Genomic DNA, 21,805 nt, shown 5'->3' on the forward strand with positions numbered 1-21,805 from the left:
CCATTTTAAGCTATTGAGCTAATATGTTCAGTGTAGTAGCTGAGGATAGTCCCTCAACGTGTTTTCTGAGTGCTAATGGATAGAGTGACATCATGTGGGCCGGCAAAGAATGTTGTTCTTGATTTGAAAACAGCTACAACTCCGTCTCTTTTCAACACAGGCTTTATTTTCTTCTGCATTCAGCCTGTGTCTGCTGCTTGTATCATTCCACTCTGACGCCTAATTTAAACCTTCCTCCTCCATTTAATTAGTCTTTACAGCCTGTGTGACCTGCACCAGCATCTCAGGGGAAATCTTTGACCACTGATGTATTTCTCAACAAGAGTGCACTGGTTTGCAGCTAATTGCAGCCTCATGCACAGATATGCACATCAAAAATGCAAAAAAGACAGTCAGATAAACTGACACATAAATAAACAACAGGAGGGGAAAAAACAAGAAAAATTCAATTACTATTACTTCTGCTGCCAAATGAATATCACATATTGCTTAATAATGATTATATTAAAGGCATGTTAGCATATTCTTATACTGTTCTTCTACAGGTTTTATTTTATTGCACATGAATTAAAAGTAGACTGAGAGAACACGTGAACATGTTGACACTGTATAAAATCAGTGTTTTCCTGCTCTCAGAACAGATTTTAAACCAATGTGTGGCCAGCTATTTGTTTACAACATTTTTATTCATATTTAAGACTCAGGCTGAAATTTTATTTTCATAACAAATATTGCAAATGAATTCAAGTTCATTTTAACATGTTATGTGCAAACTAACATGTGCTGCTAACATGCTGGAGTGAACAGGCTGTTTTATTTATATGTATTTCTTATTGATCCAGCTGTTCCTTTTTCAGGGGTCACCACTGCAAGTCATTTTCCCCTATCTAAAGGTAGAAGAAAATTAAGGACAAAAGAGCAAGTATGCATATGAGCGTTTTTGAAAGAGTTTAAGACTTTTTGTTGTTTTATTATCATCAGAATTTTTTTTTTTATATAAATAGCTAAATATTTAGAAAATATAAAAGTTACAACAACCAAAAGTCCTTGCACACCTCCTGAATATTTTTATTCACTAATGACTCAAAAGCAAAAGTTGTTAGATTGTGAAAAATTCAAAGGAAGTGGCTCAGATAGTAGAGCTGTTGCCCCTCAGCGAGAAGGTCGCCGGTTCAAATCCTGTCCCGGGGCCTTTCTGGGTGGAGTTTGCATGTTCCCTCTGTGCATGTGTGGGATTTCTCCCACAGACCAAAAACATGCATGTTAGGCTGATTGGTAACTCTAAATTGTCCATAGGTGTGAGTGAGAGAGTGAATGGTTGTTTGTCTCGTTTGTCTCTGTGTGTCCCTGTGATGGACTGGAGACCTGTCCAGAATGTCCCCCACCTCTCGCACAGTGCCTGCTGGATATGAGCACCGGCGACCCCCGTGACCCAAAATGGAAGAAGCGGGTAAAGATAATGGATGGATGGAACAACACTGTGAATGCACAACCAGCTGGGTTATCAGTCATCTGCCCCCCCCCCCCCCCCCAAAAAAAAAAAAAATCTCTCGGGCACCATGCACAACTGAATGTCTCAAACAATAGATTCTCCCAACTGAAAAGCATCCACTAGATTTGTCTTTATTTCCATGAAACAACATTACTGACACAAAAATGATTCTTCAGACACCATCAAACCCCCAAGAGAGCCTTATAGTTGAGTTCTCTACGATAAATAAATATAAATGCAGCGAAGCAGTCAAATGAATGTGTAAATGGTGTTTTTCATGCTGCTCAGCCCAGATCTCCCTTCCCGTCTCCATGAATCACCTCTAAATTATCTGTCAGTGTTTCTGCACAGACACAAGCAATAAAAGGCATGACGGCTTTATAATCGCCGTCATCACAGACGCATCAGCTCTGTGATCACTTCGCCGACTGTGGCAGCATGAGCTGCATTTCATATTTTCTACAATGGCTCCTCTCTGCAGGGTTCATGATGTTTTCATTCCTATTTGTTTTCCTGCTGCTTTCACCCCCCACCCCTTTAAAAAAAAGTGAGAAATAAATTGAGCCAAAATAAAAACTGAAACACAAGAGTGAAGTGTTGTTGCCATCATTCACAAAGAGATGATAACCCCCCTCTAGAAGTAATCTCTGCTCTCGCATCATTGTTATCACCCTCCACCAAAGGTGAAGTGGAGATAACGTTTGTGTCGACACATAAAGTACAGGCTCCAAAGAATCAACTTTCAACAAGATCTTCAGGTACTTTGTCACCAGCAGCCTGCCACAAACAGAGTTCTCTCACTCTTTTTTAAAAATCTAAATATAAGAAGACAGTGATGCATACAACCGTTTTTGTTCCTAACAAGGTGAATCATAAAGCGCTATAAGCTGAAAACCTGGCATACAGTTTACGATCAGCCGAAGGACGGTGCATCGCTCAGGTCCCGTGTTCATCTCCTGGTAACAGCTTTTCATCCAGGTTTAACACTTCTGCTTTACCCCTCTACTAACACGCTGCACAACATGCACGTCAGGTACAAAGACTGAATGGAAAATGAGAAAAAGCAGCTAAAGTCAAAAAGAAATACTCAGAAAACTTGAAAAACTGTTGATTAAGACAACTCAGTTACCATAAAGTCATGCTACTTTACATGCAAACTCTCAGCTACTGTTATATAAGTAAGGGTTCAAAGTTCTTTATTGTCGTTCGCATCATATGTGGTACATGAGGTGGAACAAAACTGTGTACTCAAGGTCTCAGTTACACCCCAAAATAGCAAAAATATAAAGTATAAAAAGAAACAGTATGATCTAAGATATACTCTAAACACTAATAATGTAAAATAATACATTATATTAAACAGCAGCATGAACATGTCTGTAGGTATGAATACAGCAGTTTAGAGGCAAGAGTTCAGCAGCATGGATAATCAGCAGCATGGATCAGCATGGATAATCAGCAGCATGGATCAGCATGGATAATCAGCAGGAAAAGGAAGTACTGTATATCAGTTCTATATGTACACCCAATGAATACTTCTTAAACGTTTCATTAAAATCCAACCAGTGGTTTATGAGATGTTTTGCTAACAGATAAACAGGATTGATGGCTATGGTTAATGGCAAAGTTTCAGGTGAAGATCTTGAGCAACGTGTCACATTTAGACTACGTGTTGTGAATTAGTCTCCCACTACACCAGATTTTACTAAAAGATGTGTGAAGCTGTCTGAGTTCAGCCATTTTTGTGTTTTCTAAGATCATTTAGTTGTGGCAGCCATCTTGAATGTGGTTAACTCCAAAAGTGAATCAGCTGTAGAAGTCCATCCAGTGATTACTTTGTTAAAAACTATCCAGTTGTTCATGGGATATTTTGCTAATATGACAAATTCACACACACAAACATTAGTATAACTATCCTTTTCATAGTATCAACTTGCATTTGTTTCTGTAGCCTCACCCAACCATTGCCCCACACATAACCCTAAACTAAACTTCATTCACACCATAGCCCCTAGCTCAACCCCAAACTCCATACTGACGTTCTATCAGGACTGGACCCCGGTTCCCATAAGAACTATTGGCTCTGATAAGGTAGGTGATTATACCAGAGAAGGTTACACAAACCAGATACACATACACACACAAGGTGATTTTGGCGGCAGAGGATCCCCCTCACAGGGAACCTCCCCCCCCACCCCCATGATGTAGAGCAGTGGTGTAAAACTCACTTACAAAAGGAGGCCAAGATTAAAATGTATTTCAAACTAAGGGCCGGTTTCAGAATCTACATTAACTCAAGTTAGATACCCAACATCTTTTCTTGGTTGCAGGTTCCTCAACAAGAGTTTGATTGGCCTCATACGACGTTCTCTGTTGCACTTTTGACATCATAATCAAAGATTACTGAAAAAAATTAAGGTGATAAAAGTGTTTTACATTTAAAATGACATCTTGGGAGCCAGATAAGATGTCAGCGAGGGCCACATTTGGCCCTCGGGCCTTGAGTTTGACACATATGCTGTAGAGCCACGAGCCTTCGTCCCCGCTCCGGTGGTGGAGCGGGGACAGTTTCGGGGCAGCTTCATTACGCCGCGCTGCCAAGATGAAATGAAGTTGTTTTGACCATTAAAGTGCATTTATTAAGGAAAAGTTAAACTGAGACACACCTTTGCTATAATGTCAAGCAAACAACTAATTGATTTTAAATGTTAATCTTGTTAAATTTAGAAGGACTGCAACCGCGAGTCCTCCCATGTTCACTCCCACGGCCGCCATTTGGCAGCCAATTGATTTTTGGCACAACACCGGCCCACGTTTCCCGGGGTTCAGCGATGACGCATAATAAGCGCGACGGGTTAGTGGTGACGCATAATAAATGCGACCCATACAGCAAAGCAACTTACTTATGTTTTTTCCACTTTGTGAGACATTTTTGGACTGATGCGACTTATACGCTGGAGCGACTTTTGTACACATTACAAATACATTATATAAAGTGCCTTCTAAATTATGTATATAACGTTCAGGGGAAACTAAAATCAAACTTTTGAGTCTAATTAAAGTGAATCTCACAGATGTGTGAAAGTTAATTTTCATCTCGCGCAGGCTGACAAAAGAGAGTGAAGTGTGAATGTAGGTGCTACAGTCAGAAGGCAGAAAAAGAAGTGAGAAGACTGAATTTTAAATGGTAACTTTGTGGTGAGTGCTGGCAGCAGCAAGAAATAAACTCCTCTCTGTTAACTTGTGTGTGCGTGTGGTTAGATAGTAGAGCTGAAAAAGAAAGTAAAGCAATTCATTTAGAAAATGCTCCGGCTGCATGCTCAGAGCTTAAAAAGAAAAGCAGGGGAATGAACCATGATAGTAGGAAAAACAAATCATAAATCAAACTCACGGACGTGTTGAAGCTGTGTATTTACATGGAGAGGGAAGAAGAGGGCAGCAGACTGCGGCAGTGGACGGAAAGAGAATGCAGAGTGAGCGTTTGATGAATTTTGGAAATGATAAATGCTCTCCTCACAAATCATAAAGGTTGCAGACCAACAGATGCTTGATGGAGATGTCTTCATTAGTTCGATGGAGCGTCCGACGCGGTGAACGCAGAGATTTTCTGCTGGCCTACTGTAAATCAGAGGACACACTGTATCACAGCACCAGCCATGCTCGGGGCAGAGAGTCCTTCTCCTCATCAATGCAGGGCTCATACAAGGGGCAAAGACAGAAAAGGAGAACAGGTTATTTTTAGAAGCAGAGGATAGGTCGGTGACGGCACAGAGCTTCACAAGATAATAAAAGGTGCGGTGGAAGCGAGTGGTTTCATCACACACACACAGACACACACACACTACAGTTGGATGTGAAAAAAATGGAGTTGAGTCTGCGTAAAACAAGCCTCCGTCACAGACTCACACACCCCATCAGCTTCTATTAGCCTGCCTTTACTGGCTGAGATGGAGAATTGATTTAGTATTTCATTGTTTCTCATTATATTTCATGTTTTTATGCTTTTATTCATGTTGCTGTAACATGTTGTTATTAGTATTTGATGCTGTGATCTTTTTTGGTAAGCACTTTGATAACAGTTACTGTTTTAAATGTGCTATATAAATAAATGTGACTTGACTTGAGAAGAGAAATTAAAACTCCTTTAAAGCAGGAGTGTCCAATCCCAGTCCCCGAGGGCCACTATCCTGCATGCTTTAGATGTTTCTGTGCTCCAACACCTGATTTGGATCAATGTGTGATTAAAAGGTGTACCGGGAAGGGTTTATAATGATTAAAAATTCATTCTTAATTTTATTATGAAGGGGCACCACTCTCAGCCTTGAGAGAAAATCTGAAGGTCTGAACGTCAATTCAGATGTTGTAATTTTAATTACGTCAAGTTACCCTTTTTACACCGTGAGTTCTTGTATATGAAAGATTCAGATGTCATGAATAAAACACACACGCTTTAGTATACAATTTTGTGATGTTCATTTGACTATATGTGAGAAAATAACTGTTGGAAATTATTGCTTACAATTAAACGATGGCTTCGTGTAACAACTGGTATTTATGGAAATTATACGTTATAACGTGACCTTTAAAAATGATTGTTAGCAGAACTTAACAACTAAAATGAATTATATGTGATTACCCAAACCAAAACGAGATGAAATGTGGAACTTTGGAATTTTCATCAGGCAAATTATGCAAATTTAAATAAAAAAAGAGGCTTGCTTTATGCCTCGTCCAATAGTTAAAATTTGGTCTGAAATTTAAGGAAAAATAATTACTGAACTGAGTTAATACTAATTTGGTTAAAATCTAAATTCTTGGACACCAGAGTCAACCTCAGAGTAAATCAGCTGTTCCTACCAGGTCTGAACCGAACGGCCACCGCAGATACCAGATGTCGGAGACCTTCTGTTGAGATGATTTTGAGCGACGTCAATTTATGTAAAAAGTGGAAAAAACATCTCTTAAAAGAGGAGGATGCCTTAGATTTCCACTTTCAAAAACCTATAATTCAACTTTAAGACAGATTCCCAGCCGGTTTTCACACTTGATAGGAACAGAGGGGCCTCATCTGTGAATTAGCGTAACAAAGACCTGAAGAAACCCATACTGTTAAGGTGTTGAGGTGTGAATTGTCAAATCCACATATGTGTGTGTGTCTTATCTCACTCAGCCTTATAAGCTGAACCCCTCAATCACTGCTAATTGAATTGAGAAAGCTCCTCGGATGAGGAGCGGAACGTCTTCTATTACTGTAAGGATGGTACCATTTGGTGGCCCGGTTTTGTGTCTGTGTTCCCTAGTGTTTTCTCTTTAGTTTAATTGGTGCCAGCCTTGTCTCGTCACAGCTGTTTGTAATCACGTCTCGTCTTGTCCTTGTATATAAGCCGTCTGTTCAGTCTTGTTCCTTGTCGCGTCGTACTCGTTGGGTATCCTGTGTCCTCCTGGGTCTCCTGAGTCTTCCCTGAGCTTCCTGAGTAATTTCGACACGACCACATATCAGAACCCAGCGGGCAGGATTCTCTCGGCAACTTACCTTTTTTCTTTTTCTCCTCCGAGCCTCTTGAGATGAGCAAGCCCACATTCCGGTGCGGCGGGTTCTGCACCAGGCCCGTCCGCACACAAGGACGTTATGACCAGGAGGTGGAAATCCTGTCTTCACCACTCCTGGTCCTCGAGGAAAACAGGTCTCGGCACCGGGGAAGCCACCAGACCCCTGTTTCTGAATCCGCCTTGCCCGGTTATTCGGGGTGGACGTCGGGGGAGGACGAAAAAAATCGAGGATGAGTTCTGTTTTGTTCCTGTCCCCTGAATCTTCCGCCGTCGCCGGGGAGGTAGAAAGCGGTCCCGGGGGCAGTCCGCGGCGACCGGGCCGGTCTCGTCGGCTGAGCAGAATTTTAGAGTTGGTTCTGGTGTTTCTGTGGGAGCCGGGTCCGCCGCCTCACCTCTCAGGTTTCCGGTGGGGGCGAGATCCGACGTCCCGCGGGAGCTCCGGTCCACTCCTGTTCGGTTCGGCGAGTACGGTCCACTTGACGTCACAGGGGCGGATTCTGTCACCTCACCTTCCAGGTTCCTGGTGGGGGAGGAGTCCGGCCTCTCACCGTCACACCGCGCCGCGGCTGTCCAACCCAGCCTGACCGTACCTCCTGTGCATACTCCCAGTGACTCTGTGGGGGGCCGCCGCCGCCATAGAAGATCAGTTCATGCCGCCGCCGCCGTCACCGCCGCCGCAGAAGAGTCAGTTCCTGCCGCCGCTGCAGAAGAGTCAGTTCCTGCCGCCGCCGTAGAAGAGTCAGTTCCTGCCGCCGCTGCAGAGCCACAGGCCTCTCAGCCATCTGCTGCAGAGCTCCAGGCCTCTCCACCGTCTGCTGCAGAGCTCCAGGCCTCCATGACTGCAGCAGCAACTCCCCTGGCCTCCATGACTGCAGTAGCAACTCCCCTGGCCTCCATGACAGCAGCAGCGCTCTCCAAGTCTCCAGAGGGGCCGGCGCTCTCCAAGTCTCCAGAGGGTCCGGCGCTCTCCAAGTCTCCAGAGGGGCCGGCGCTCTCCAAGTCTCCAGAGGGGCTGGCACTCTCCAAGTCTCCAGAGGGGCCGGTGCTCTTCACTACCACAGAGGATTCGCCTCCATGGTCCTCTATGATGCAAGCTGCAGCTCCCCAGGACTCTATGTTGTACACTGCAGTTCTCCATAGCCCCAAGTCGCACGCTGCAGTTCTCCAGAGCCCCAAGTCGCACGCTGCAGTTCTCCAGAGCCCCAAGTCGCACGCTGCAGTTCTCCAGAGCCCCAAGTTGCACGCTGCAGTTCTCCAGAGCCCCAAGTCGCACGCTGCAGTCCACAAGGCCTCTTTGCCACCGGATGCGGTCCCCAAGGCCTTTTCGCCGCCTGATGCGGCCTCCTCGCCGTCTACGCCGCCTGATGCAGCCTCTTCGCCGTCTACGCCGCCTGATGCGGCCTCTTCGCCGTCTACGCCGCCTGATGCGGCCTCTTCGCCGTCTACGCCGCCTGATACGGCCTCTTCGCTGTCTACGCCGCCTGATGCGGCCTCTACGCCGCCTGATGCGGCCTCTTCGCCGTCTACGCTGCCTGATGCGGCCTCTTCGCCATCTACGCCGCCTGATGCGGTCTCCTCGTCGTCTACGCCGCCTGCTGCGGCCTCCCCGTCACCGCCTGCCGAGGCCTCCAAGTCGTTGTCGCCGCCTGCTGCGGCCTCCAAGTCATCGTCGCCGCCTGCCGCGGCTTCCAAGGTCCTATGTGTTGGACGGCCTCCCGGCCGCCCCCCGGAACGTGGTTCCCGTGATGGACGGCCTCCCGGCCGCCCCCCTGAATGTGGTTCCCGTGATGGACGGCCTCCCGGCCGCCCCCCTGACCTGGCCCGGCTTGATGGACGGCCTCCCGGCCGCCCGCCGGAACAATGACTCTAGGGACGGTCTCTTGACCGTTCAGATCTTTTGTGTTTTCCTGTTTGTGTTTTGCCTTAGTTTTTGTCAGGTCTTTGGTTTCTTCCTTGTGTTTCCTCGGGCCCTCCACCCTTGCAGTGCCGCCCTCCACCCGCCCAAGTCCTTCGGGAGGGGTTTTTTTTGGGGACGCCTGGGGGCGTCCTTGAGGGGGGGTACTGTAAGGATGGTACCATTTGGTGGCCCGGTTTTGTGTCTGTGTTCCCTAGTGTTTTCTCTTTAGTTTAATTGGTGCCACCCTTGTCTCGTCACAGCTGTTTGTTATCACGTCTCGTCTTGTCCTTGTATATAAGCCGTCTGTTCAGTCTTGTTCCTTGTCGCGTCGTACTCGTTGGGTATCCTGTGTCCTCCTGCATCTCCTGAGTCTTCCCTGAGCTTCCTGAGTCATTTCTGAGTTTCCCCCCTGAGCCTCCTGTTTTCATGTAAGTTTTGCTGCCCAGTCAGCTGGTTATTTTGTGACTTTATTCATCATCAAAATATTTATTTTTGTAATCTGCCGAGTTGAGTCCTGTCTGCACAACTGGGTTCGTCCCTGACCACAAATCCTGACAATTACAAATAAAGTCCAGTTGTTTTTGTATTGAATGTTTTTTTTTTAATTTATCATGTCCTGGATGACTGAGAATCTTCACCAGCAAACTACAGTGGCAGAAACAGACTCTGGGAATGCTTTGAGTTGTTCCTCGTTGTTTCTTTATTTTTCAGGAGTAGGCAGTATGTTTTGTATCTAAAAGAAGCAGCTCAACTTAAAAAGCACTTGGTTTGTCACTGCCAGGTGCTGGTGTAGGAACAAGTCAACAAAAACAACAACTGTGACTGCTGTGTTAATTCTTTGGATTTGCCCATTTCAGCTACCGTATACCTGGAATGTTTGAAAGCCACTTTAAGCCTTTACGTTTCACATTACCAATTTTTTCTCCTCTTTATCCTTCCTCACCCTCTGTGGTCTGACAGGTTACCAGGGTGCTTCATGTGAACAGAAGGTGGATCCCTGCGCCTCCAGCCCATGCCACAATAATGGCACATGTTACGCTCAGGGCCCCGGCCCCCTAGGGTTCGCCTGTAGCTGCACTTCTGGCTTCACAGGACCCACTTGTGCCCAGCTGGTGGACTTCTGTGCCCTGAACCCCTGCGCCCACGGGGTCTGCCGCAGCGTGAGCAACAGCTACAGGTGTCTCTGTGTCCCAGGTAAGATTCAAAGATGGATTGCACGTCTTCAGTGAGAGCTTGAATTCCTGACGACAATTGTTTATTTAGTAGGATACAATAATACAATAAGAAATTACAGTCAGGTGACTTCACAAAAATACATTTATAAGAGATTTCTTGGACTTCAGAAAGTGTCTTTGTTATTCTTTTGAACATCTTTGGTGGTCCTAAACATTTTTTTCAGGCACAGAAAACAATTTAAAAAAACAACAACACTATCTTCAGTACTATTCAACTCTTTTAAGTCTTCCTCAAGCCAGTTTCTCACTTGAACAGTTGTACACTAGTTGACTCAAAATTAAAATACAGCATCTATTTAACTTCTGAGTGGTTTTGAGATCTTGTTATTCAAGGCCCAAGGGGGTCAGAAGCATCTGAAATGGGGGGGGGGGGGGAACACACACAATGATGTGTGTAGGTGTGTGCGCGCGCACGTGTGTGCGCAAAGAAGTGTACACTAATGTACAAAAAAAGCAGCATTTCACCTATATTTCCTTTAATTCCACACATTTAAAGCTTGTTTCTCATCAAGTTTGTGTAAATTCAGCTGTGAGTTTTAAAGACATTTTAACTTTAATACACTTTAATACAGAGCCTCAGATTGGCACCATTTGTCTTTATAGAGAAATAAAAAAAACATCACCACTGGACTTTTTTACTTGTGTTCAACACTCATCTAAATGATGTTTCTCATGAAGCTTGAGGACAATAAGGTGTGGGGTTTTAAAGACATTTCAACTTTAATGCACCTGAACAAACAGCGTCTCTTACACCTGCAGCGTCTTACAGCGTCACAGTTACTGCTAAGCTAAGATGCTACAGATGTAGCGCTCCTCTCAAGCATCCTCCTAACATGAATGCAATGTATGCACCCCTGGTCAACAACTGCCTGCACTAAGCTCGCTAAATTGGCGAGTGAGCAACACAGAGGTGTCGCCATCTTCTCTACTTGTGTGCGTTTTCTGCTGAAGCAGGAGACTCAGCAGCTGCTGCCTGCACAGTTTCTGCTCTGTGTGTAGAGTTGGAGGTAACCAGGAAAACCTGGAGTGGAGTTTTAGTGGCTTGAATATTCTCTTATTGATCAAGTGGAATGGATTTGTTCACGAAGAAAGAGAAACTGTGCCGCCTGAACTAATGTTTCATAGTAAAAGTGGGGGGTCCAAATGAACATATTTTTAATGTAGGGGGACTTGTCCCCTTCACATATAATGGTTGCGATGCCTATGCTGTGGCCTTGGATGTTTCTATCATTAGGAAAGCCCATGTGCAGTCTACACCTCTAGCCTTCTAGGTTTACAAAATCAAAATTAGGAAAAGTTACCCCAACAATTCTATGACGGATTTTATCTAACTTATTTTCCACAAAGGTTTTGAGCATGTTCAAAATTCAAGTGTCAACACCGCAAGCCTCTGCAACTCACCTGAAAGTTTTAAGAATCTCTTCAACTATATGATAATGTTTTGGAGACTTCCTGGTTAATGTCATGCCCCAACTAGTTGTGAGCAGTTGCAGCACAGTAAGATACAATTGGATTTACACCTTTTTGACTTGGTCCTGGTCGATGAGTTCATCAGGCTTTCTGAAGGTCTTTTACACTTTTATTTGACCACAGATACCTTTACTTTTTTTTGTTCAGTCCTTGACTTCTTCTTCTTTTGGCTTTTCCCGCTTCAGGAATCTCCACAGCGAGTCATCCTCCTCCATCTCACTCTGTTCTCTGCATCCTCTGTCCTCACTCCAGCTACCTCCATGTCCTCTCTAACGGCATCCATATATCTCATCTTTGTCTTTTTCCTGCCAGCTGCATTTCTAACATCCTTCTAACAATATACCCTTCCTCCTCTGGACATGTCCAAACAATCTCAGTCTGGCCTCTCTAACTCTCCCAGTTGTTCAACCTGTGCTCTGATGATCTCATTCCTAATCTTATCCATCCTTGTCACTCCTAAGGAGAACCTCAACATCTTCATTTCTGTCACTTCCAGTTCTGTCTCCTGTCTTTTTGTCCATGTCTCTGTCTCCAGACCAGACAACATAGCTGGTCTTACCACTGTCTTGTAAACTTTTCCTTTGACATTTACTGACACCCTTTTGTCACAAATCACTCCTGAAACTTTTCTCCATCCACTCCATCCTGCCTGGACTCTCTTTTTCACCTCTTTACCACACTCCCTGTTTTCCTGGACAGTGGACCCCAAGTCCTTGAATTCCTGCACCTTTGTGACCTCTGCTCCTTGTAGCCTCACTGTTCCATCGGCCTCCCTCTCATTCACACACATGTACTCTGTCTTACTACAACTGACTTTCATTCCTTTTTTTTAAGTGCATACCTTCACCTCTTCAAGTTCTCTCCCACCTGTTCCCTGCTCTCACCACAGATCACAATGTCATCTGCAAACATCATAGTCCATGTGGACTATACTCCATCACAGACTGTCTCTACTGGAGACAATCCTTGTCTCTGACAATGACAGCATATGAGCACATGTGAGTTTAAAACTGAGGATTATGGACAAATGGAAGAAGAATTGTAAGAACAAAGAAAACCATCTACAACAGATGAATGAAACCTGAAAGTCTGCGACAGAAAATAATCCACTGAAGACCTGATCAATAAACTGTACTTCCCTTTAGGAACCCCTCTGAATCCTTGGTCGGTCTACAGTTTCACACTAACAATGGTTTAACAACAAAGCTTCGTGATATGGAAAAAGATGCTTCTTGTATCACTGGCTCACACTGTCACGCTGTAAATATTGTCTGGCTCAGGGATAAGTTATTTTTGGATGGGATGATTGTGCTGCCAATGACTGTGATCAAATCAACTGGGCGAAATGATGGCTTATCATTATCCGCTGGCTTGCAATTACCTTGCTGGGCTGGTGAGATTGATGACTTTCTTATGGGCCTATCAACATAATGTGACACTTTGGACCTGCTGCTCTCAGTTTATACAGACTGTCAGTAAAATTTACATGGCAGTCGCAACCTTAGAGTCTTATTTCAGATTTCCTCAAGGAGACAAAAATATGCCACATTGTATCATCTTTTGTTGAATTGTTCTTTAAGGTAATTTATCATACCAGTCAGACCGATTATTTCATGCATTTGTTATCAGGTCCGCAAATCAGAAGCTCACAGAACAAGAAGTTCTTTTCCCCTTTTTATACATCAGGCACATCATCTGACTTAATGTGTCATTTCTTTTGCAGTCGCTAACAACTACCTGCGCATAAATGCCAACCCAACAAAATATTCATCAGGGACAACTCATCTGAGCACGTGACCTGAAAATGTCCACTAATTTCTGTCCCAAGACAACCCAGCAGCTCCTGCAGCTCCCCAAGCCACTTGCATTCAAGTACAACATGTAATTTTAATTACTCACATTGAAATTAAACAGTAATCCACAGAACTTACTGTTAATGTAAAATAAATTATGATCTAATGAAACCAAAACACAACTGTAATATTGAAAATCATTGATGTACACCTAAATGGGATAATTAACCTTCATTTTTTAGAGCAAACTACAATTACAGTGTAGAGTTTTAAATTTATAAGTTACAACTCTACTTTTGCAGAAAAACTATACTTTTTCATTCATTCAACCTTTATTTCAACAGGTAAATCTCATTGAGCCTCGAGGACTCATTTACAAGAGAGACCTGATTTCAACAAAGAATGATGACAACAATAGACAGTTATAAAAAGTCATAAAGATTTTATTATTAATATTTTTTTTTTACAAATAGCATGGCTAAAAAAAGAAAAGCAACATAAAAACAGCTAGGTTCTAAGGCAAATGTAGAAAACTAAAAACAGGAACATGTCAGCATTGGTTCTTGCCAGGAGTCCAACAGATTTTAAAGCCACTTAGAGAGGTCAAGGTCGAGAGCTTCAGATCTTTTTGTAAGATATTCCAGGAAACAGGAGCAGAGTAGGAGAAGGCCCTTTTACCAAGTTCAGTTCTCACTGAGGGAAAACTGCTGGTAATAATGTCCTGAGAGCGCACGCTGTAGCTGCACTCACGCAGAGACATGTAGGAGGAGATGTATGAAGGCAGCAGACCAAGAAGTGATTTAATCAGAATCAGAATCAGAATAAACTTTATTGGAATTGCACCGAGGTACAACGCGATTATGTACGTATAGTCGTCCGAAAGACGGGCGGAGTGCACGAAGCTGCAACTACAGGAGAGCGCGGCCATTTTATCCTTATCAGATAATAATCTTAGATAGGAAAAGGGGGAGAAACATGAGGGTAGATTGTGGTATTACAAAAAAAGATCTTTCACATCTTGTCTATCAGGACACGATTTGAGACATTAAAAAACTCAACCAGCAAGCACAATTAAAACATGATTACATTTGCATTTGACATCGAGGTGTTGAGATTTGTCCATGAGCGTTTTTTCAGATCAGCCACAGTTTCTGAAGATGTTGTTCCAGCCAGCAGTCCTGATAAGCTTGCACAGAAAGTTCTCGGGGGGGGGGGGGGATAGATGAAGCTTTTGTCCTTGGGTACTCATGTCCCAGGAGAAATTTGATAGTCAGCCTGTCTCCGAGGCCGTTGGGAGTCAGATTCAGATAAGCTTGATTTTTGTTTTTTCTTCAGGCAGACAGATTTTTTTCTTCAGCCTTGAGTCCATCTGGGCGTTCTGGTTCCGAAAATGCCTAATTGTGGGATTACATTCCACTGATCCATGCTATGAGTCTCCTTCAAGGTCGAACCCACCACACTGATGAGTCCCAGAAGCCATAGGTGGTCTGCGATTCTCAATCGCCTCCACCTTACGGTTAAGCTCATAGACCAGACGATTTAAAGTTCCCACAGTGAGGACCAGACCTTCACACTGACTCGGAAGCTTTTCCATGGCCAAAACTGCTGCCGATGTCTTTTTCAAAAGTCGATAAAACAGAGCCCCGCCGATGCCAAAAAGCAGAGTCCCTGCTATCATAAGTCCAAATATGTAAACGTCTTCAACATCCTCTTGAGACAAAACTGTAATGCACATCAACTGCCACACTCCCCACGAATCCATGATGTACCCCACAGCTTGAGTCTCAGCTGGACACGCCGGTTCCCCAGGACCATGTCGTTTTGATTAAAAAATCTTATCAATAGAGTTGAACGCCCACGATACCAAATCCATAATCTTCTGAAATTATGTTCGGGAGATGAGACCCAGGTGCTTCAGACACACAGAGAGCAGAGCAGGAAGAAGGGAAAAAAAAACGGGGGAGGAGAAACAGAAGCTGCCACCTCATTGAGAGCCTGGGAGGAAAATGTACCAGTGAGAGAGTCTGCGTTAAGTTGATGTCCAGTTAACCAGTGAATACAGGGTGCAGTGGTGGGTACGATAATCACAGCCAGTTATGAATCTTAGTGCACCATGATAGACAGCATCCAACATCTGCAGGGTTCTTGTAGGAGCGTTCACGTAAATAATGTCACCGTAATCAATAGAGGGAAGGAAGGTCACAGAAACGAGGCGTTTCCTAGCGTTCAGGGTTAGACAGGATCTGTTTCTGAAAAAGAAACACAGTTTAACTTTCAGTTTCTTTACCAAGTTTTCCACATGAAGCTTAAAAAGAGATACTAACTAGATGCTCTAGTATGTGATTTCCTGGTTTTATTCAGAGTCAGATTCTGATTGTGGTGCTGCTCGTCCAGCTGATTGGTGTCCCAAAACTTTATATGTTTTACTATAGCTTGCACAGATGTGCTGTTGAGCTGACCCCAATCAGATAAATAAGTCAGATATTGATGATTTATGCATAGTGAGGAAAAACAAACAGGTAACTCCAACAATACAGTGCATTAATTTACTACATCTGAAAGCAAATAAATAAAGACTATTAGGAAAAAAAACATCCATGAATAGCGCTGAATAAGGTCCATTTAAAAACACACATTTTTATTTTTGTCAGTTCCACTGCTGGAGTTGGTCTTCCTTTCTGAAATAGCATCTTTTTCTCTGCAAAAGTTGATAATAACTATCATGTTCAGCCCAGACGCAGACAGACACGGGGAACTCAGGGGTAAAATAAGGAATAACTATTTATTTATTAATTTTAGTGTAAACAAAACAAAATCTGTCATGACAGCAAAACTCACATACAACAAAGGATCAGGGAGACATGGAGGAAACAGTGCATGACAGTTGTGGGAAGCACAATTCACGGATAAGGTGGAACCACAGAGATGCTGAACTTAAAGAGACACTAATGAGACACAATGATGAACACCTGAGGTGATTGGGAACAGGTGAATCAGGAGCTGGCAACATGAAGCAAGAAACACTGGGGAAGGCAGGTGTAGTGTGCTAAAAGGCTATATTAGCTTGGTTAGCTTCAGAGCTCCACTACAATTTTATTTAAATAACGGGTTCTCTCTTTTTCGAGCTACTTGACAGATATGTGACAGATGTACTGTGCGTAGATGATTTAATCAGTGACATGAGATGTTAATTTTCTTTGACCCATCAAAATAAATGCGGTCATTTATTCACAGAATCAAAATTTAACATCAAAACATTGTACACTTGATTAGACTGATCTGGTTCTAATTAATAGAACTTGGCACGTTTTACTTAATATAAACAACAGACATTTCTGAAGGCATCTGGATTAATTACTGGCAAGATAGAAGTTTAAAGATGGGAAATGAAGGCGTTTAAATGGAGAGAAAAGATGGATGAGGGAAAGTGTGTTGACTAAGTATGGCACCCTTCATCCGACCCCAGCTCAGCCCCGGTACACTAGGTAGTGAAGCGACTCGTTACCTTTGCAGAAGATAGGTCAGCTCCGGTACGGAGTTCCATTTCAACGCTACCTTTCAGCGTCTCCTCAGGATGGCTGAGAATCGTCCGAAGTAGTGACGGTACTCCGTTCAACAACACGCTCATCTCCCGGGTGGATACACAGAGAGCTGTGAGTCCGTCAGAGGTTCCACTCAGATGTGGAAGACTCCATAATCCCAACTCGACTCAGAAGACTGAGTCTGAGAAAAACTCAGAAGAACTTCAGAAGAACTCCGAGGAACTCCAGCCGAACTCCCTCAGAACCAGAAGAACTAAGAGGGACTAAGAGGGACCAACGGAACTCACGGTTCCAGGAAGTGTCGACTTTTAAAGAGTTCTGCTTCCGGTCACTTTTAGGAAGTCCTGATTGGTTGAAGGAACCAACAGGGGTGTGGTTTTAGTGACGTCAAAGGGTTTTTACAAGTCGAGAAAACATCAGAAATGTTTAGGAACAGACAGAGAAATGTTTTGATGAAGTGAGAAACACTACAGGTGCCAGTTCTCTTGTTTACTGTCTGAGAGGTTTAAAAACACGACAGCTCGTTCCAACAACTTGTTTTTTGACTGTCTCCGACTTTTGACCGACGTCACTCCTTCTCATTTCAGACAGAAGATCAAAAATGCATAATTACTTTGTAAAATAGACATTTAACTTGATTTTTACTTTGAATGAGGATTAAAAAATCATTAATACTGTTTCACAGTTGATTTAAAATGAGTGGTTCACTTCAACATTTAAAAATGGTATGAACTAAACACACTTTTGATTATCAAGATATTGTAAAATAGTAATGATACTATAAAAAAGAGAGTGTTCTTTCAATTGATTAGTTCAGGATACAATTAGAAAGTCTCTGGATGAGCTAATTTGTATTTCTGAATTCAAATCAATGAAATAACAGTTCCTGTCCAATGAAGGTCTTCAGAGGCAGGTTTTGATCGGAGGCCCAGTTCACTACACAGGAAACACAAGCAAGTAAAATAAACAAGAATCACAAAGTCTAGAGAAATAACACAAAACACTAATAAAACATAGATTCTCACAGTAGAAAGCTAGCCACATTGTTCATGTCTGCCATAACTGCTTTGGTTACAAACCACTAATAATAACACAGGGTGGCCTGCAAGGGATTCCTGAAGGCGTACCTTTGTGTGTTTTGGTCTCACCCACTCTACATCAACATTGTGGTCATTTAATTTTCCTGTCAGTTATTAGTTGCCAAGTCCCCTTCTTATAAGTGACTTTGGCCTTGTTTGTTTTCTAAAGTCGCTTGTAAATCTTGTGAGTCGTGGTTGTTTGGGCTTGTTTTGAATGTGAAGTTGCTTATTTGGGCTTAGACTTTCTTTCCGAGTGAAACTAGTTGACTATCTCCCAGCTATGGACAATAAAGCAAAAGACGAGTGGTAGTAGGTAGTTTGTCCCTTCCACACCCCAGTTTCCTGTTTATCGCGCCCGCCCAAGATGGCGAGGCGACAGGCGCACACATAGACATACATAGACAAATACGCCTATGGGCGCACACCCCAAACACTCATACTGTGGCTGACCACTAGTGGGCTCCACTCACAAGCAGACGTCAGGATGCTTTGTTTTTAAAACGTAGAAAAAAATTACATATTCATTCAACCTTTATTTATGCAGGTTAATCCCATTGAGCCTCGGGGACTCATTTACAAGAGAGACCTGTTTTTAACAGCGTGATGACAACAGTAGATAACGACAACAATAGACAATCACAAAAGAGGCATACAAATTTAAATTTCTTTTTGTTTCTTTACAAATCAAAACAAAATAGCAACCAAAAGAACAGTCAAAAGGAAAAGTAGCGGACACCCCCCCTGCCCCCCACCCCCCACCAGCTAGATTATAAATTGGTGTAGAAAAACTAAGGCCCCATTTACACAGACATGATGGGGGGAAACGTAGGTTTTTTCGTATGTTAATTAGAGGAAAAGATTTGCGTTGACACGGTTGCATTTTGGGTTTACATGCATTCGGAGAATTACCCCCCACCCTCCCGAATCCGTTGTAGTTACCATGCTGGGTCAGTAGATGGCGCTGTGAATTTTGTACCTTCACCTAATGCACATGCGGGCTGCCTCGGCATGCTGTTTTCCTCTGGGCTAATCAGCTAACAACAATGTAACATAACAACAAGTTAAAGCTGGATTTTGGATGAGAGTCGACATATTTGACTCCAAGCGGGACCGCTTCATCTAACAGCTCCACACCGGTCGCTGAGTGGACCAGAACCGAGTCGACGATGTCGGACTTTACTCCATGATAATCAGTAGCTGATTTACAGCAGGTAAATCAAATGTTCTTAATAATGTTAGCTTGTGTTTACTTCGGTTACAAAACAACCAACTGAGTTTTTATTTTTCCTGAAAGAAGAAGGAGCTGTCTCCCACCAGGCGGACCGGTTCTGAACGAGGCTCGGCCCAGGTGTAGTCCAGGAGGACGTCGAAGACAGAGATGTTGGATGAACTATTTATTTTAAATTCCCCTCATTTCTTTTATTCAATCCATTCAAGTTCAGTTAACGTGTTTTAATAGTGTGTTCAGTTTAATTATCAGTGTTTGTGTGACATACAGTTTGTGGTGTTGAATAAATAAATAAAAATTAAACCTGATGTCTTCATTTTCAACTTTAGTGTTCACGCTATATGTTTAGCATCGTTTTAAATTTGAATCACATAATGTCCAGATAGCTTCATTTAGCTCAGAGCTTCATTATATCTCGCACACTAACATAAATACTGTTTATTTTTATTAAACTGTTATTATTTAGCACATTTATGTTATAGTGCAGCGCGACGTGTGCGCATGCCACGTTCTATAAACAGCAACATTAGAACTGGATCTGACTGTGTCTCTTCCAACACAGATGTCGGTCACAGCACCTGGAATCTGACATAGATTAACTACGAGATTAAAAATATATTCCATCAGTCGAGGTTCTGAAAGCAGTGTATCCGCTGCCCTGTTGATAGAAATATAGCGTCTGTCCGCGCGTGCGTGTGCGCATGTGGTTTAACACAAAGCCTCAGCGGGAGATGTTTACATTATCATCGAAAAACCTCCACTCTGGAAGGTGGGTTCAGAAACCTTCGGATTCAAAGAGGGGGGCCACTGGTGTCGTGTAAATGATCAGCAGAACCGCAGAGAGAAAGCTGCGGATGCACTCCAAATACACGCCGTGTAAACGGCCCCTTACACAATGTGGTGAGTTGCCAGTTGGGCTTGTTTTCATAGAGCTGGTTGCTTGTTTCTACTGCGAGATCTGGCAACACTGAGTCTGACTCAGTGCTCCCTCCTGGCAGTGCGGACCTAGAAAAAGCACTTTCAAACATGTTTCTGCATGGAAACATAAATTTAGAAGTATCTGAATGAATAACTATTTTTTCATGAATCAAAAAAATTCTTGCTCAGCTGCAAAGTTCCACTGGAATATTGTATTGTACTACGCTGGTGACGATTCTCAGTCATCCAGGACATAATAAATTCAAAAAAGTTCAAGACAAAAATAGCTGGACTTTATTTGTAATAAAAGATGTTTCGCTTCTCATCCGAGGAGACTTCTCTATTCAAAGAACAGAGTGTGGGGTTGGAGTTTTATAAACTGAACTAAGCTAGATACATATGCAGATTGCCCTATTACTCCTCACAATATGGGTTCATTAGAGTCTTTGTTAGTCTGAATCACAGAGGAGCCACTCTGGTGACATGGATGATATTCCTGATAGGCGTGAGAATAACTGGTTGTCAGACCTAAAGCTGCATTATAAGTTTTAGAAAGTTGAAATCTGAGACCTCCTCCTCTGTTTAAAGAGGGTTTCTCTAGTTTTACATGAAGGAAGCCATTTATGTAAAACTCTCATGTAACTCGAACCACACTCTCTCTTCTTTGAGTTGAGAAAGCTCCTCGGATGAGAAGTGAAACGTCTTCCGTTACAAAATATAGTTCAGCTGTTTTTATCTTAAACTTTTGTGAATTGTATTGTACTGTTGATGTAGTTTTGTATTGTACACTGTCACGTTGTATCCCACCAACGTTATCATAGAAACTGTTGCTAATTTTCCTGTTTATTTTGCATTAAGGCTAAAACTAATAATCATAAGATACAAATTGTGTGTAGATTAGAGTTAATTCTAAAAAAAGTTAAATCTGTTCTTCTGGACATTCAAAAAACAAAACAAAAAATGATTTGTTTTGTTTTTTGAATGTCCAGAGGACCAGATTTACCTTTTTCAGAATTTTCTACCTGGATTATTGAGCATGCATCAGGATATTAGAGTTAATTATTTGCTTTGACCCTGCAGTTATAAATTTGCTAACATTGACATTTGTCTGAGACTTATTTTGTAACTTTTTTCCTTTTGATTTCTCGATTTTTGGGAACAATGCAACATCAGTGCCATAAAAGTTTCTGCTTGAGTTGTCCTAATTTATGCTCTCTTGCTGTGCGCCGATGCAGAGCAAGCTTTCCAATTATTCTGATATCTTGCAATGTCTCTACCACTGCCTCTCCTACTAGTTGGTTTTCTATTTACAAATTTTTCAGTTTTTCCACTTCTTCTTGTCCTTTTCTATATCTTCCTTCTGTTGACCTCACCTCATTTCCCTCTTTTCCATTTGTGTCTAGTTGCTATGAGGAAGCAGCTGACTTACCGGCACATGTGTGCTTGGGCGTGTGTTTATGACAATGATGCTTGAGAAGATACAATTCAATTCATCCACTGAGATGTCCCTCTTTAATGGAAATAATGAAATTATTGATTTTACAATTAGCATCCCCGACATTACTGTACAACAAACACACACACAAGACCAAATGGCTTCT

The 21,805-nt window shown here is 42.8% G+C and overlaps 1 protein-coding gene across 1 annotated transcript in view; it reads left to right on the plus strand.

Moving 5' to 3' along the window:
- Positions 1 to 21,805, plus strand: part of dner (delta/notch-like EGF repeat containing) — a 111,088-nt gene that overhangs the window by 78,907 nt on the left and 10,376 nt on the right. The window contains exon 8 of the mRNA XM_037678493.1: positions 9,900 to 10,133. Coding sequence (XP_037534421.1) covers positions 9,900 to 10,133 — 234 coding nt within the window. The remainder of the gene's footprint in view (positions 1 to 9,899; positions 10,134 to 21,805) is intronic.

This window comes from Nematolebias whitei, chromosome 6 (genome assembly GCF_014905685.2).
Source record: "Nematolebias whitei isolate Nwh7 chromosome 6, NemWhi1, whole genome shotgun sequence".
In the NCBI taxonomy this organism is placed as follows: Eukaryota; Metazoa; Chordata; class Actinopteri; order Cyprinodontiformes; family Rivulidae; genus Nematolebias; species Nematolebias whitei.